This window comes from Octopus sinensis, linkage group LG14 (genome assembly GCF_006345805.1).
Source record: "Octopus sinensis linkage group LG14, ASM634580v1, whole genome shotgun sequence".
Taxonomy (NCBI): domain Eukaryota; kingdom Metazoa; phylum Mollusca; class Cephalopoda; order Octopoda; family Octopodidae; genus Octopus; species Octopus sinensis.
The window spans coordinates 26,047,137-26,062,311 of record NC_043010.1 but is presented as its reverse complement, the minus strand read 5'-3'; the positions used below and the strand labels follow the sequence as shown (position 1 = coordinate 26,062,311).

Genomic DNA, 15,175 nt, shown 5'->3' with positions numbered 1-15,175 from the left:
CATTTTATTCTGGTATGGGTTACATACACATCATAATGACCAGCTGAAAAAGACATGCCAAGCAGTTTTTTTTTTCTCTGCTAGTAATAATAAAAATTGACAAAAAAAGAACATGACGATAAAAGTAAAAATTATACTTACTAGATGGAGAAGCAATGTATTCTGCAATAGGAACTTCCCCATCAGGCTGAAAGAATAAATTACACTTAGCATCACACTCTAGCTGACCATAATGAACACAGTAATGGTCAGGGGATCATAAGAGACACAACAATGGTCATTTTTACTTGATTTCCTGGAATGTGATTGTCCTGTGAACAGCAAGTGGTCCACTGAGATAATTGAAAAACTTAGAGAAGCCATTAGGAGGAAGAGATTGAATAAGAAGCTGACAATGATCCACGTTCACCTGGACAATGCAGGACCACATACGTCTTGGTCAATAGACCAAGCAATTGGCAAATTGAACAACCAGAACCTGGTGTCAGTTTGGTCTGATAAAGGACAGTCTTTGGGGATAATGATTTAATGACACAGACATAGTAAAAACAACTATAAAGAAGTGGGTACAACAGTTCACACCTGAATTTTCTTCAAAGAAGATTTGAGAGTTGGGTCCAAAGATGGTATAAATGTATCACTTGTGAAAGAGACTATGTTGAGTAGAAACTTTTGTAAAGTGGAAGAGTTACTCTATCAAACATATGCAATCTGAACAAACTATGTCAGTTAATAAGAAAGTTATGTCCACATCTACATTCTCCCTCAATGCAACCCTTGAAATAAATTAAACCCCAGCCACATTTATTATTAACTCCATTTTCCGTTATATTGTCTGCAAATAGACCATTCACCAATTAATAGTGGGTGAGGAAAGTTTCACATATAAACTCAGCCTGGTTCATATTACTGCCAGTCGTCCCTCATCAAACTTCCAGCTTGAAAATATAAACCACATACTTCAAATCCTAAATTTTAGGATAGCATGCTCATAAAAAACTTTTAAAAAGGCTATTGCTAGTATAGTGATCACAAAAACTCAACCTGTTAGAAACAGCAGCCAAATCTCCATCAAGCCACAGCCTACTGTTTAAAAGATGAAAATGGACAAAATAGTAAATAAATGTTTAGGGTTGAAAAAAAAAAAATTGGATGATTGTGGCTGGAATGCTTCTAATTTATATGTATGCTTGTTCAGGGCCAATGTCATACTAAAGAATAACGGCAACAGCAAACACCAACATAAACATTCAGTCTCATTCAAATGAGCAAAACTATGACCAGGCACTTTCTGCTCTAAAATTTTGTAATGAATCCAGTTGACAACAGGACAGAAATATAATTTGAATGAGTCACAATCATGAAAATCAACCAATTGCTGATTTCTCAACAGCCTCACTGTGTCCTTGGCTATGAGACTAAATGCACCGGCTAAGTTTACCTAAGCTGTAAGAAGGCAAAAAATAAAGTAGGAAAATCAAATACAATTCTGTACTTACTTTACAAACTTCAGACTCCAACAATTCATGAATGACACTGCGCAGAGTTTGACTGTAATGGAAAAAAAAACATAAAGGAAATATTTTAATTAAAAAGATTCTTTGAAAACAGGTTGTAGCAGTGATTTGAAACCAAATCATTAGATATGCGATCAGACAGCACAAGGGTACCACAATAGTTTCCCGTGGTCAGTGTGAAGTTGTAGCATGATGTAGTTTCTAGAATGTTCTTTCTGTAGCCTTTAAAAAAATAGTTTTGATGCCAAAACTCTTTGCAGGATGTCGAGAGCAGCTGATTCATTTACACATCTCACTTCTTGCCAGCAATTGTGTTTCACTCATGTGAGCATGGAAAAGTGGTTTTTAAATGACGATGAGAAATAAATCCAGTAAACAATATAACAATTAAAATTACAGCACATTGGATTTGGTAGATGGAAGCTGAAGGAAGCTTTTCATATAAACATATTGTGAGTGGATTTGGTAGACAGAAACAGAAAGAAGCCTTTCATATAAACATATTGTGAGTGGATTTAGTAGACGGAAACTGAAAGAAGCCTTTCATATAAACATATTGTGAGTGGATTTAGTAGACGGAAACTGAAAGAAGCCTGTCATGTATATATACATATATATATTTATGTATATGTATCTTTGTTTGTTCCCCCACCATCACTTGACAACTAATCAACAAAAGGTGGTGCTCCAGTATGGCTACAGTCAAATGACTGAAACGTGTACAAGAGCATGTCTAGACCTATTGATTGCTGGTAGGGACACTGTATTTCTTTTGCGACCATAATATACAAGGTGGACATAGCTTAAGAAGCTTGCTTCCCAGCCACGTGGTTCCAGATTCAGTCCCACAGTGTGGCACCTTGAGCAAGTGTCTTCTACTGTAAACTCGGGTTGACCAAAGCCTTGTGAGTGGATTTGGTAGACGGAAACTGAAAGAAGCCCATCATATGTATGTATGTATGTATGTATTTGTGTGTGCTTGTGTTTGTCCCACCACCTTCACTTGACCAACCAATGTTGGTGTGTTTACGTCTCCGTAACTTAGCAGTTCGGGAAAAGAGACCAATAGAATAAGTACCAGGCCTACAAAGAATAAGTCCTGGGGTCGATTTGTTCAACTAAAGGCAGTGCTCCAGCATGGCCACAGTCAAATGACTGAAACAAGTAAAAGAATAAAGGAATATGTAGATACCAGTTACCAGGAATATGTAAAATTGATCTAGCCAATGGTGTTACACCACTAAACTTCTTCTTCGTACAGCATTCACCCGGGGTGGGTTGAGCTGGCTTCATTTATCCTCAATGCTGCATCTCTCACAAACGCTGACCAGGTCTGGCGATTTGAGGCTAACGACCGCATGATCTCCGACCACTCCTTATTCCAGCGGTGAACGCCGTAGATATGGGGGCCTAGGTTGGGTTCCAGATCAGCCTTGACCGTTATCAGCCAGGTTTTTCGCTGTCCACCACAACGCTTTCGCCAACCCTGAAGGGGAGCTGGGGCATTTTGCTTCGTAGATGAATTCTCCTGGTTGACAACGGAGGGCATGACCCAGCCAACGCAGACATCTCATTAGGATGACTTGTCAGAGGGAGGTGATTCTGCACTGGTGTTGCACCGAATTGTTGGAGACAAAGTGATGCCAGTGGACACGAAGGATGCGGCGTAGACAGAGGTGATCGAAGGATTCTAGTCGCTTAATATCTTCCACCCTCATTGGCCATGACTCGCTGCCATAAAGGAGAATCATTCGCACTAGTGCTTGGTAGATCCGTACTTTGGTGGTGCGTCGGATCTCAGATCTTGACCAGAGTCGTGCACTGAGTCGGTTGAAGGCAATGTAATCAATGTAATGGTTAATAGGTTGGAAGTGGTACTCAAGAAGAAGCAACAACTCTTCACATGTATGTACACCCCTTTACCTATTTTTCTATCTTCGGTCACATTGTTTACATAGACGTGTTCATATATGAAACATCACAACTTTCAGTGCTAGCTCTCATTTCAACAGAAAATCTGTAGAGATACACTTACAAATGTATAAACATATCAAAAACAGGGCAGTGTTCAGTTGTTTTTCCTCAAAATTCTTTCCTAATTTTCTACTCTAGGCACAAGGCCCGAAATTTGGGGGAGGGGGGCAGTCGATTAGATCAACCCCAGTATGCAACTGGTACTTAATTTATCGACCCTGAAAGGATGAAAGACAAAGTCAACCTCAGCGGAGTTTGAACTCAAAACATAAAGACAGACGAAATACTGCTAAGCATTTCGCCTGAGCATTTCATTAGAAATATGACTACAAAAGGATTATAGACAACAGAATAATTCATTTCAGTGGTAGTGGTTGGGGTGAGGTGGGGGGTAATACTTACTAATTGTAGAGTGAAACAACATATTTGCCAACTGAGGAACAATGGAAGAATACGAAAAAATTTTGTCCAGAAACCACATTACTCAGTACTTTCCCGGCTCGGTTTATCCATGATGGTGGGGCCAGCTGGAAAGGAAACAAACACTACAATTAAACATCACAAAACCCAAATCACTTGGAATGAAAAGGAGAAAATCAATTTAAGTAACACTGAAAATGCTGAATATAATTTCTACGAATGTCATGGTGGTGGTGGTGGTTGTTGCTGATGTAGTCCTTTTTTAGTTGGCCTTTGGCATAAGAGAGACCAAAACTCCACAACTCTGATCATTCCACTTTCTTTTCTACCATATTATATACTCGATCAGATCGACACCAGTACACAACTGGTATTTAATTTACTGACTCTGAAAGGATGAAAAGCAAAGTTGACCTCGGCGGAATTTGAGCTCAGAACGTAAAGCCAGGCTTAGCGGTATTTTGTCTGTCAAGCTAACATTTCTGCCATATTATATTCATAACTTACTTTATGATTTAACTAAATTATTGATTATTTTCAAAAATCGAATGAAATAAAAAGGCAATGTATTTCAACAGAAATATGGTAACGAAAGTGTGAAAAAAAAAAAAAAAAAGAGACTGACAAAATATATCATTCTAAAATTCCTTAACCTCCAAGTCCACCATAGCTGAAACCTTATTTATTTGGTAAGCTTTCTACCAGTGGCTGTTTGATTAACATCAAGGAAGAGGGCTTAGCAGACATTGTATTTTGACAGTTTACTTTATTTATATTGTAGAGTTTTAACCATTTTCATACCAACTCACCTCAAACAGCCCTCATTCTATGATACAAACTTCCAGTTTTAAAGTGATCTAAATGGAAACATCATCATCATTTAAAATCTGCTTTCCATGCTGGCATGGGTTGGAGGGTTTCACTGAGAACTGGCAAGCCATAAGGCTGCATCATAATCCAATCTGATCCGGCAAAGTTTCTACAGCTGGATGCTCTTCCTAACGCCAACCACTCCGAGAGTATAGTGAGTGCTTTTTACATGCCACTGGCATGGAAGTCAGTGAGGGGGCACTGGCATTGACAACATTCAGGTGGTGTTTTTCACATGCCACCGGCAGAGGAGCCAGTTGGGAGGCACTGGCATAGGAGCGAGTCAGGGCACACTGGCATTGACCCATGCTTGAATGATGCTTTTTACATGTCACCAGCATGGGGAGCCAGTCAGGTGGCACTAGCATCAACCTATGCTCAAAGCACCATTCAAGCGTAGGTCAATGCTAGTGCCGCCTGACTGGCTCCTAGCATCAAAACTGCATCTTAATTTATGAACCAAAACACCAGATAAATTATGACAAAATTGTTTTACTAAATTCTTATTTTCAAACTTAATGGGAACACAGGCAATGTATTTCAAGAGAAATATAACAAAAGGGTTTATTTTACTAAATTCTGCATTTTTAAAGCCAGTGTATTCCAACTAAATTCTCCATTATTTTCAAAATCAACTGAAGGCGATTTGGTACTTTCTAGCAGTCAGATATCCGAGCAGACACTCAGGTAATCCATCAAGCAAATAAACTTATTCAATTATTTGGTGGTTGGGTATCCAGACATGGGAAACAAAATGGTTCTGAAGAGACTAACAGGATTTAAAAAAAAATTTTTTTTTAAGAGGCATAGGAGTGGGTGTTGTGGTAAGTAGATGCTTACAAACTACATGATTCCGAGTTCAGTCCCACTGCGTGGCACCTTGGGCAAGTGTCTTCTACTATAGCCTTGGGCCAACCAAAGCCTTGTGAGTGGATTTGGTAGATGGAAATTGAAAGAAGCCTGTCGTATGTATATATATATGTATGCATGTGTGTGTCTGTGTTTGTCCCCACAACATCGCTTGACAACCGATGCTGGTGTGTTTACATCCCTGTAACTTAGCGGTTCAGCAAAAGAGACCAATAGAAGAAGTACTAGGCTTACAAAGAATAAGTCCTGGGTCAATGTGCTCGACTAAAAGTGGTGCTCCAGCATGGACACAGTCAAATGACTGAAACAAGTAAAAGAGAGTAAAAGAGAGAGAGAGGAAGAACTGTAAACTCACAGGTTCAATACCATACAATCTACAATGCAATGCTTGGGCATTTAGTTCACTGAAACGTGGAGGAAATTCAGTTGATATTCTATTGAGTGGTCGTTGCTCAGCAAACCCATAGTCCAAGTAAAATAAATCAGCTTTTTCTCTGGAAGAAAGTGGGGAACGAAAAGAATAAGATATCAGCAATGGAGTTTACAAGATGTGGTTACAAAAGAGATCTTCAAAAACACATGAACTCCATATTTTACGTGTGAGAGAGAGAAAGAGAGAGAAAATGAAAAATATAAGGATAAAAAGAGAGAGACAGGTAAGGAGAGAGTTATCAGAGATGGAGATGATGAAAGAGATGAAAGAAAAACAGAGAGAGATGAGAGAACACTACTGGTGACATGTAACTCAGTACAACCTGTTGCATGGTCGGGTTGTTGGCGACTAAACTGGTGACCTCCATCAAGCTTGCTTGGTGAGGAGGGTGATTGTTGGACATCCTGCAGGATGAAAAGTAAGACCCGTCAAAGGGTGGAAGAACTACTGTGTAGTCAACGGCCAATTCAACCAGTAGCTTGTCGCGGTGAAGTGCCTGTGTGCTCCACTGACCAGGAGAGCTCTGCTGGAGGAAGAGAAACCTTCAGGCAGGTCTTACCAGGCCAGACAGGTCGAAGGGTAGGAGACAGAAAAATCAAAGCATCGACAGCAGGGCGTGGATTTAGTTGTCAGCAGGGGACCTAACAGATCAGATTCCTGGCTTTGAACTAGCAGGATGTCATGCAGAGGATCTTGAATGCAAGACAATGGATGAGACCCTAATATTCTTAGTTAAATGGAAACTGCGGGACCACATGGTGCAGTGCCCTGTGACTCTTATAGTATGTGCAACCAAAACCCCTATGGTGTGTCCTATGGGACAACCTAGATGAGAGAGATAGAAAAAGATGATAGAGAGAGCGATAAGAGAAAGAGAAAGAAAGAAATAACGTGAGACAGAGAAAATGAGAGAAAGAGAGATAGACATACAAGAATGTGATACAAGAGATACAAGAATGTGTAGAATCAACAAAATGTAAGCAAAACTGGACAACTGACCCCATAACCCTTGAGATGCGAGCTCGTAACCATTTCTCAACTGAAGAGCTATATGCAATAACAAACTGCTCGGGCTGGACCATGCCGATTTGTGTGGCGGGTTTTTCATTGTGGAAACACTTTTGGATGTCAGTTTCAAGTTCACAAAACTCAACTGGAAAAACAGAAAGAAATTTCAAAAATAATGATGAGGATAACAACAATTTTCAATGATTTCCTAAGAGATAACGGATCTTCAAAAATGAAGATTTTCGTTAACTTCACTAAACCCAAATATAAAACAGAGATTCTGAAAACAAGATGATGATGGACATCAATAATTTCATAAGAAATAAAAAGATCTTTGGACACAAAGTTTTTCATTTTTCTTGGCAAAATAAGGATTCATCATTTTTCAACAAAGAGTCATTAGAATGTTTGCAAATAATGATGGCTCCCAATCTTGTAGAGACACCACTGAGGACATCTCATTAATGCACCATGGTCAAGTCAGCTCCAGCAAATGGCCACTCTTGTCTCTATAAACTAATAAAATGCTTGTCAAGTGTAATGGATTTGGTCACATGGCTATCAACAAAAGGAAAACAATTTCCAATTATCAGATACATAGACACAGATATGGCAGAAGCGTTAGCACGCTGGGCGAAATGCTTAGTGGTATTTCATCTGCTGCTATGTTCTGAGTTCAAATCCCACTGAAGTTAACTTAGCCTTTTATCCATTCAGGATCAATAGAAAAAGTGCCAGTTGAGCACTGGGGTCGCCGTAATCAACTTTACTGCATCCCTCTGCCAAGGTATGTTGGGCCAGTATGACAGAGTAGGCTCAGCAAACTAGTATGATCTCAAGCTTAAATTCACTACCTGTACATCAGACTAAGGTTAGTGGAGAGAATGTGCAGAAGCCTTTGTCCTGCAGTGGACTGGAGATGGGCAATCCAGTTCAAATGGCAGCATGGTTAAGAAGTTCAGTTCCCAACTACATAGTTTCGGGATCAATTTCACTGTATGATACTTTGGACAAGTACTTTGGGACAACCAAAACCTTGTGAGCAAATTTGGTAGACAGAAAATAAAAGAAGGCCATTGTGTATATGTATATGGGTGTTAGGTATTTGTGCCTCCTTGCCATGACATCGCTCGATGATTGTATAGGAATAACAGAGTGACACTGTCATACAAGTGAAATCATTCCTTTCCAATGTTCCATGAAGACATATCTAATCATGAGCTAAATATCACCTTGCTTGAGGGTTAACAGGACCAGATTAAGACCCACAGAGGTCCTAAGCACTTATAATATTGGGTTGGTGCATAATTATTGCAGCTTTTCTTCAACAAATTTTATTCAACAAAAGCAATAACAATATTCAACGAAAACATCTTTCAATGACAGTCTAACCATCTGCCAAGCAAATGGGGAAGCAGTAACTGAAGTAGATGGTGAATATGCTCTAGAATAATCATTTAAAGATGTTTTTGTTACATGTTGTTATTGTTTTTGTTGAATAAAATTTGTTGAAAAACAAGCCACAATAATTATGTACCAACCCAATATTTTGGTGCCCCCTTTATATGTAAGCACACATCAGACTGACTGACCACAGCTAGACACATCATGCCCTGTTTCTTTCCCCATGTGATAGTCTTGGTCGTCATCAACAATGATGGACAAACAAATTTAATCACAGACCAACACTGATCCAGTAAAGCAATGATCAAAGGCAATCCAACAAAGACCACCCAGTCTTTTCCCTATAAACAGAGGACCACATTACTCAGTTATGTCCTCCTTTCATCCAATAGAAGGATTTGATTTATTTCTGGCCAGCTGAGGAACCATGTCAAGGGTGCTTGGAAGACGTGACAATGGACAGATCTATTTAATGTATGGTTTAAGAAGTTCATTTCCCAAATGTAATTTAATATATTCTTACTGATGCCATCCTTCCATATTTTTTTTTTAAACAATCATTTAAGCAACGAAAGAAATTCAGAAATGAAAATAAGTTGTAGCACAAACATATGTTGTCTGATTTAAACAAACTTTCGATCGACATTCATTTTCATAAAACAAACACAAGAAAGTCATTTCTATTTCTCTTTTCTTTTCCTATTAAAGCCTTAAAAGATCATGTGACTTACCAGCAAATAAAAAACAGATGCAAACAAACAACTAAAACATTACTACTTAACAGACAACATTCTCTGACCAATATTGAATCAATACACACACAAACTTTTTTCCTTCAATTAAATTCACCTTATTATAGTAGAAAAGTTTTAAGATGAAATGACTAAAGTAGATTTTAAGCAAAGCACTGCAGGAAAGCACACACAAATATATGTATACATACACACACAAACACACACAGGTACAGACAGATACACACACAAAGTCGCAATGATAATAACAGGTATTAGATTAAATGAGACAATAATGACCAACCTGTTGACAGCTGTAGCCAAATGTTGCTGGGGTCAATGACATGAGTCACTTTGCCAACTTGGTGCTGAAGATCCATAAGGAAAAATACCCAAAACCCACAACTGGCAAAAAAAGAAAAGGAAAACAAATATATTTTACACACATTTTACTATTATATTTATTCACATACACACACACACACACACTCATATGTTGTTTACATTATAAGAACTATTATTTTAATTTAGAAACTTCAAGAGATATGAAATAAAACAAAATGATTTATATATATATATATATATATATATATATATATATATATATATATATACACACACACACACACACACACACACACTAGCAGTAAAACCCATCATTGAGCAGGTAATTACTTTTATTGTTTATCAAGAGCTACATTGAAAGTCTTATTATATGTATAATTTACTCCTCCTGTATGTGTGTATTTTTAGAAGAGAAAACCATGGAATAATTGAAGTAGAAGAAAGATCAACATCATACATGAACTTGTGTTTGTTTATGATATAACAATAATAAGTGAGTTGTATGTGATATGTTATTTATCTATACAGTAATGGCAATGATAAAATATTTTTGTAAGAGAAAACAATGTAATAATTAAAATAGAAAAAAGATCATTTTTATACATGAAGTTCTGTTTGTTTATTACATGAAAATAGTTCAACTGATTGATGTCTTGAAAGCCTCAATCTCATATTTGTTGAAAACCGATGTGTTTTCACATGATGCCATAATACAAAAGACTTCCCATTGGAACAACTGGTAGTGTTTGTCAAAAGTCTCCTGACAATAATACTGTGACATTTCCCATCATGGGATTGCAATGTCTAATGTCTGGTAATATTTTGTCAACAGCTTCAAAAGCTTTTTTGTGGGCCATGGTACAGACAATTAAGTGATATCTTTGTATTAAGTCACCCATTGCCACTATTTCCACCATGTGCCACCGACACCTGTGTCGGTGGCACATAAAAAACACCATCCGAGCGTGGCCGTTCGCCAGCCTCGTCTGGCACCTGTGTCGGTGGCACATAAAATCACCCACTACACTCTCGGAGTGGTTGGCGTTAGGAAGGGCATCCAGCTGTAGAAACACTGCCAGATCTGACTGGCCTGGTGCAGCTTTCGGGCTCCCCAGACCCCAGTTGAACCATCCAACCCATGCTAGCATGGAAAGCGGACGTTAAACGATGATGATGATGATGATGATGATTGCAGAACTTTTAGATATATTACAAACTGGATCTTGTTTGTAATATGGAGGGTGAAATTGGTAACAAGAACGGGACAGTGAGATGATAGAAAAAATATTCTGAAGGCGAGGAAGACGAGCTTATGAAGGAGACGGTAGTTAGTTAGTTAGTTAATTTTTTGGCTCAAAAAGCAAAAAGCAAGGCCATGTAGGGGGACATGGAGTTATGTACAGGGTGGTGTTCATGTATAGAGTTCAGGCCACTTGAGGTCAAGGGAGACTTTGAACCGAGCGGTCGTCGGCATCTTCACCATCTCGTCTGGCAGCTTATTCCACAGATCCGCAACCCGGATGGAGAAAGCCCCTCTCCTTCGATTGAGATGAAATCGTCGCAGATAGAGCTTTTCAGAATGACCCCGCAGCCGACGCTCTGGAGCAGGAGTGAAGAACAGCTCTTTCGAGAGGTTACACTTTCCGCTTATGATGTTGTGAGCGAGAATGAGATCACCACGGCGTCGTCGTTTTCTAGAGAGTAAAGGTCGAGCGTCTTCAGCCTTTCTTCATAAGACAAATTCTTGAGACCAAGAACCATGCGGGTAGCCAGCTTCTGGACTCTTTCGAGATGCTGTATGTCTTTGAGGAGATAAGGAGAAGAGGCTTGAATCCCGTACTCCAATATGGGTCTCACCAGCGTGACAGAGCGGTAGGAATATGGCTGCTGTGAGCATTCCGAATGACCGTCGAATCAAGAACAGAATTTCGCGTGCTTTGTTGGCAGCATGGATGCACTGGGCCGAAGGCGAAAACGAGGAATCCACCAAGATACCCAGGTCCTATACCTGATCGGTCCTCTCCAGCAGCAGACGACCCAGCTCGAAATCAAGTTGAGTTGCAGGAGGATAGCCAACAGGCAGATGACAGCACTTTGACACGTTCAGACACAGGTCCCATTCGTTAGACCATCTCCAACTTTGGTGGAGGCATTGACGAAGATCCTCTATATCACCGCGAGGAGCGACCAGTTTGACATCGTCGGCAAATAGAAGGGTGTGTTGCGTGAGGTCGTCGGGCAAGTCATTTATGAAGACTAAGAACAATAAGGGCCCAAGCACTGAACCTTGAGGCATGCCACTGCTCACACTGGAGACGTTGGACCGTGAACCATTAACTTGGACTTGGAAGGAGCGATCTGAGAGGAAGGCACCAACCCATCATTCAATATCCAGATGGAACCTATATGCTTGAAGCTTGACAAGTAATAGGCGTTGGTTTACCGAGTCAAAAGCTTTGGCAAAATCCAATAAAACGATGTCAACAGCATCACTATCATCGAGGATGCGCGTCACCAATTCTTCCATTACCAGTAAGTTGGTCAAGCATGATCTCTTCGGCACGAAGCCGTGTTGGGAATCAGAGATAGAGGCTGTGTTTTGGAGGCGGAGCATCATACTTTTCTTAAGGATGGTTTCGAACATCTTGCTGATTATTGATGTAAGGGAAACCGGTCGGTAGTTAAGCGGGTCTTCGCGGCTCCCTTTCTTGAAAATTGGGCAGATTATCGCTGTTCTCCAGTCCGCAGGTATAACACCTGTCGCCAATGACATATTGAATAGGTGTGTTAAGGGCTCGCAGATGACCGGAGCCAACACTTTGATAACCCGTGGGTGTATGCCGTCAGGGCCATGACCCTTGTTGACATCGAGGCCTTGAATAACGCGATCGACTTCGTCCCGCGTGATGACCAATCGAAGCATTGGAGGTACCGATCTATTAAATGGAGGGGGTTCACGACCATCATCTTGTTTGAAAATAGTTGAAAAAGCCTCAGCAAATAATTGACTTTGTTGATAAGGGTCCTCAATCGATACACCTGTTGAGTCTACCAACGTTGCAATTTGGTTGTTCAAGTGGGAATTCCATTGGACATGGGCAAAAAACGTTTTTGGATTGCTACTGGCATTTGCCGCGATTTTGTATTCATATCTGAAGCGTTCTTCCTTTTCAATTTTCACGGCTCGGTCTTGTTGAGTTTTGTACGAAGCACATCCTTTCTTTTCAAAGGTTATGGGCAGAAAGACAGATTATCTTTCGTCACGTGTCAGCGACGAGAGAGTCGAGGAGGAGGAGTGAGAGAGAGGGAACGGTGAAGAGGAGAAGAATAGGGAAGAGTGGGAGAGAAAACCAGAAAGGATGAAGAACAAGAGAGGGGGAGAGATAGACAGAGAAGAGATAGTAAAGGTAGAAGAGTGAGCAGTTTTGTTCACATTGTCCTGTTCTTGTTACCAATTTCACCCTCCGCAAAAAATCCCAAATTTTACTTAATTTGCTTTGCAGGAAGCACTGTTTCAACAAAGTCGTGCCTTGTCCTTGCCTTTGAAACATGGAGTAGGTGAAACAGGGACAACAGAAGAAGGGGAATGTTCTTTATGTTACATGTCTTGTTTCTCTGGGGTTTTTTTGTTGTTCGAAAACAAGTTCGTTTCTATGTTTTTACTTTTATGTTTTTGTTTTTATGTTTTCGTTTGTCATTGTGTTCAACGTTTTTTTGATGCCCTGTACCCATATATGCATGTATATATACATATATATGTAAGTATGTACATATATGTATGTATATATGCATATATTTATATATTATTTATATTATTATATGATCGAATGCCACGTATCCTTTTCCAAGTAAGTTATATATACACATACTAGCAGAGTTACCCAGCGTTGCCCGAGTTACATACAATTGAAGAATTAGACTTTTCTGTTATATTTTCTGTAATGAACTGGAATACCTATGTTTCGAATTTCATCAAAATTGCAAATGAGGGTTATTTCCCTCTTTACACACCCTAAAAAAATTGTAATCGTGCCACATGTATCCCATACTACTGATTTTTATGAGCATATTCCAAAATTCCAGTCTTATAGAACCTGTTAAAAGGATTTTGCTCCTGAAAAATGGGTGGTCATGGAGCTCTAAAATGTGACAGTTAACACCCCTATTGGGGGTGGACATCTTAATGTCAACCAGAGAAGTTGAATTGTTGAGAATCTTTTTAACTTGGGTCTTATATCTATTGTTTGAATTTTTTTGAAATAGGAAATATATGTTCACTGGGTTTGTAAAAGAGAGCAAAGCTACATGAAACCAAAAGACGAATGATCACAATAAGCAGTCAGCTACAGTACCCTAGTCGTTACCACTCCCAATGTAGTATTCCTCACCATGCAGGTGACAGGCACAGCCGTAAGATGCATTACGAATCTATAGCAATTTGAAGGGTGTGACCCAACTGAAATAAACATTAACAACTGTGTGACATGAGGGCTAAGGAGAAATGAAAGTTGGAGTTTGCAAATGACCACTATACTGATACGTAACTGGACAATAAATATACAATCTATAAATGTCTTTGAATAACCAGTCACTCATCTGGGAAGGCCTTGAAATCAATGTTACCAAGTGGTGTGATGCAGTGATAATAAAAAGACTGAAAGGAAATCTGCAATCAAATAACTTTACTAAACACTTTGCAACTGAATCAGTGGAGGCAAAGATGCCTCTCATTTACTTGACAATTTATGCAGCACATTGCAAAAATCACAATCTAAGTGTATGCCAAAGCAAACTGTTACACTGTTGTACCATTGAATTACAAATCATGCTCATCTTCTATGCTCGGATGACCCCCACAGCTTCCAAGAGTACAACTATTCGTCTTTGCTTAGATAAAATGACAAAATTGTGGGTGTTAAGTCCCCATGAAGGAGTCTTTCTAACTTGTAAGAAGATGAAATTTTATAAATATTACTTCATTTGTATCTAATATCTATGGTTAAAATTTCATCAACAGCAAAAATATATGAATTGTCATGGGGGTTATGGCCCTTATGCATAGAATATAATTTCCAAATTTCATAAAGATCCATTCATTACTTTTGACCTAGTTTTGGATCACAAAAGAAATAACTAAAATTTGGGTGTCTTAGAATCTTCATGTGGAAACTTTGAGTCTACTTGTTGATGTGTGTCAATTACCCATGGTTGAAATTTCATCAACATCGAAAATTTATGAATTTCCATGGGGGGTTCTGCCCCCTTTAAGCCATCTGAAATTCAAACCAAACATATTGCATTATACCTGCCCTTATGCATTGAATCTAAGTTTCAAATATCATAAGGACCCATTCAGTAATTTTGGTACATGAAATTGTATGAAACACACAGCATTAACTTTCTCCCTAGGCTTGGATTTTGTGTTCCAAATTTCATTATGATCGGTGCAGCACTTTTCGAACGTATAAGTAATACACAAACACATAAAGACATTGTCTTTGATGTAATAAATATGAATGTACACATATACATACATGTATATGTATAACAGAGTGGGCAAACAAAAATATGAGACACAGTGTAGTGCTTTTTTTATGTTGATA

General features: G+C 39.1%; 1 protein-coding gene across 3 annotated transcripts in view; it reads right to left on the bottom strand.

Annotated features, from left to right (window-relative positions):
• The window catches only part of LOC115218864, a 66,623-nt gene that overhangs the window by 28,825 nt on the left and 22,623 nt on the right, over positions 1-15,175 (bottom strand). For all 3 annotated transcript variants that reach the window (XM_029788817.2, XM_029788818.2, XM_029788816.2), the window contains exons 3-8: positions 9,532-9,632; positions 7,084-7,237; positions 6,007-6,145; positions 3,894-4,018; positions 1,500-1,551; positions 142-187 (exon numbers count right to left, since the gene is read on the bottom strand). In XM_029788817.2, coding sequence (XP_029644677.1) covers positions 142-187; positions 1,500-1,551; positions 3,894-4,018; positions 6,007-6,145; positions 7,084-7,237; positions 9,532-9,607 — 592 coding nt within the window. In that variant the 5' untranslated portion in view covers positions 9,608-9,632. The remainder of the gene's footprint in view (positions 1-141; positions 188-1,499; positions 1,552-3,893; positions 4,019-6,006; positions 6,146-7,083; positions 7,238-9,531; positions 9,633-15,175) is intronic.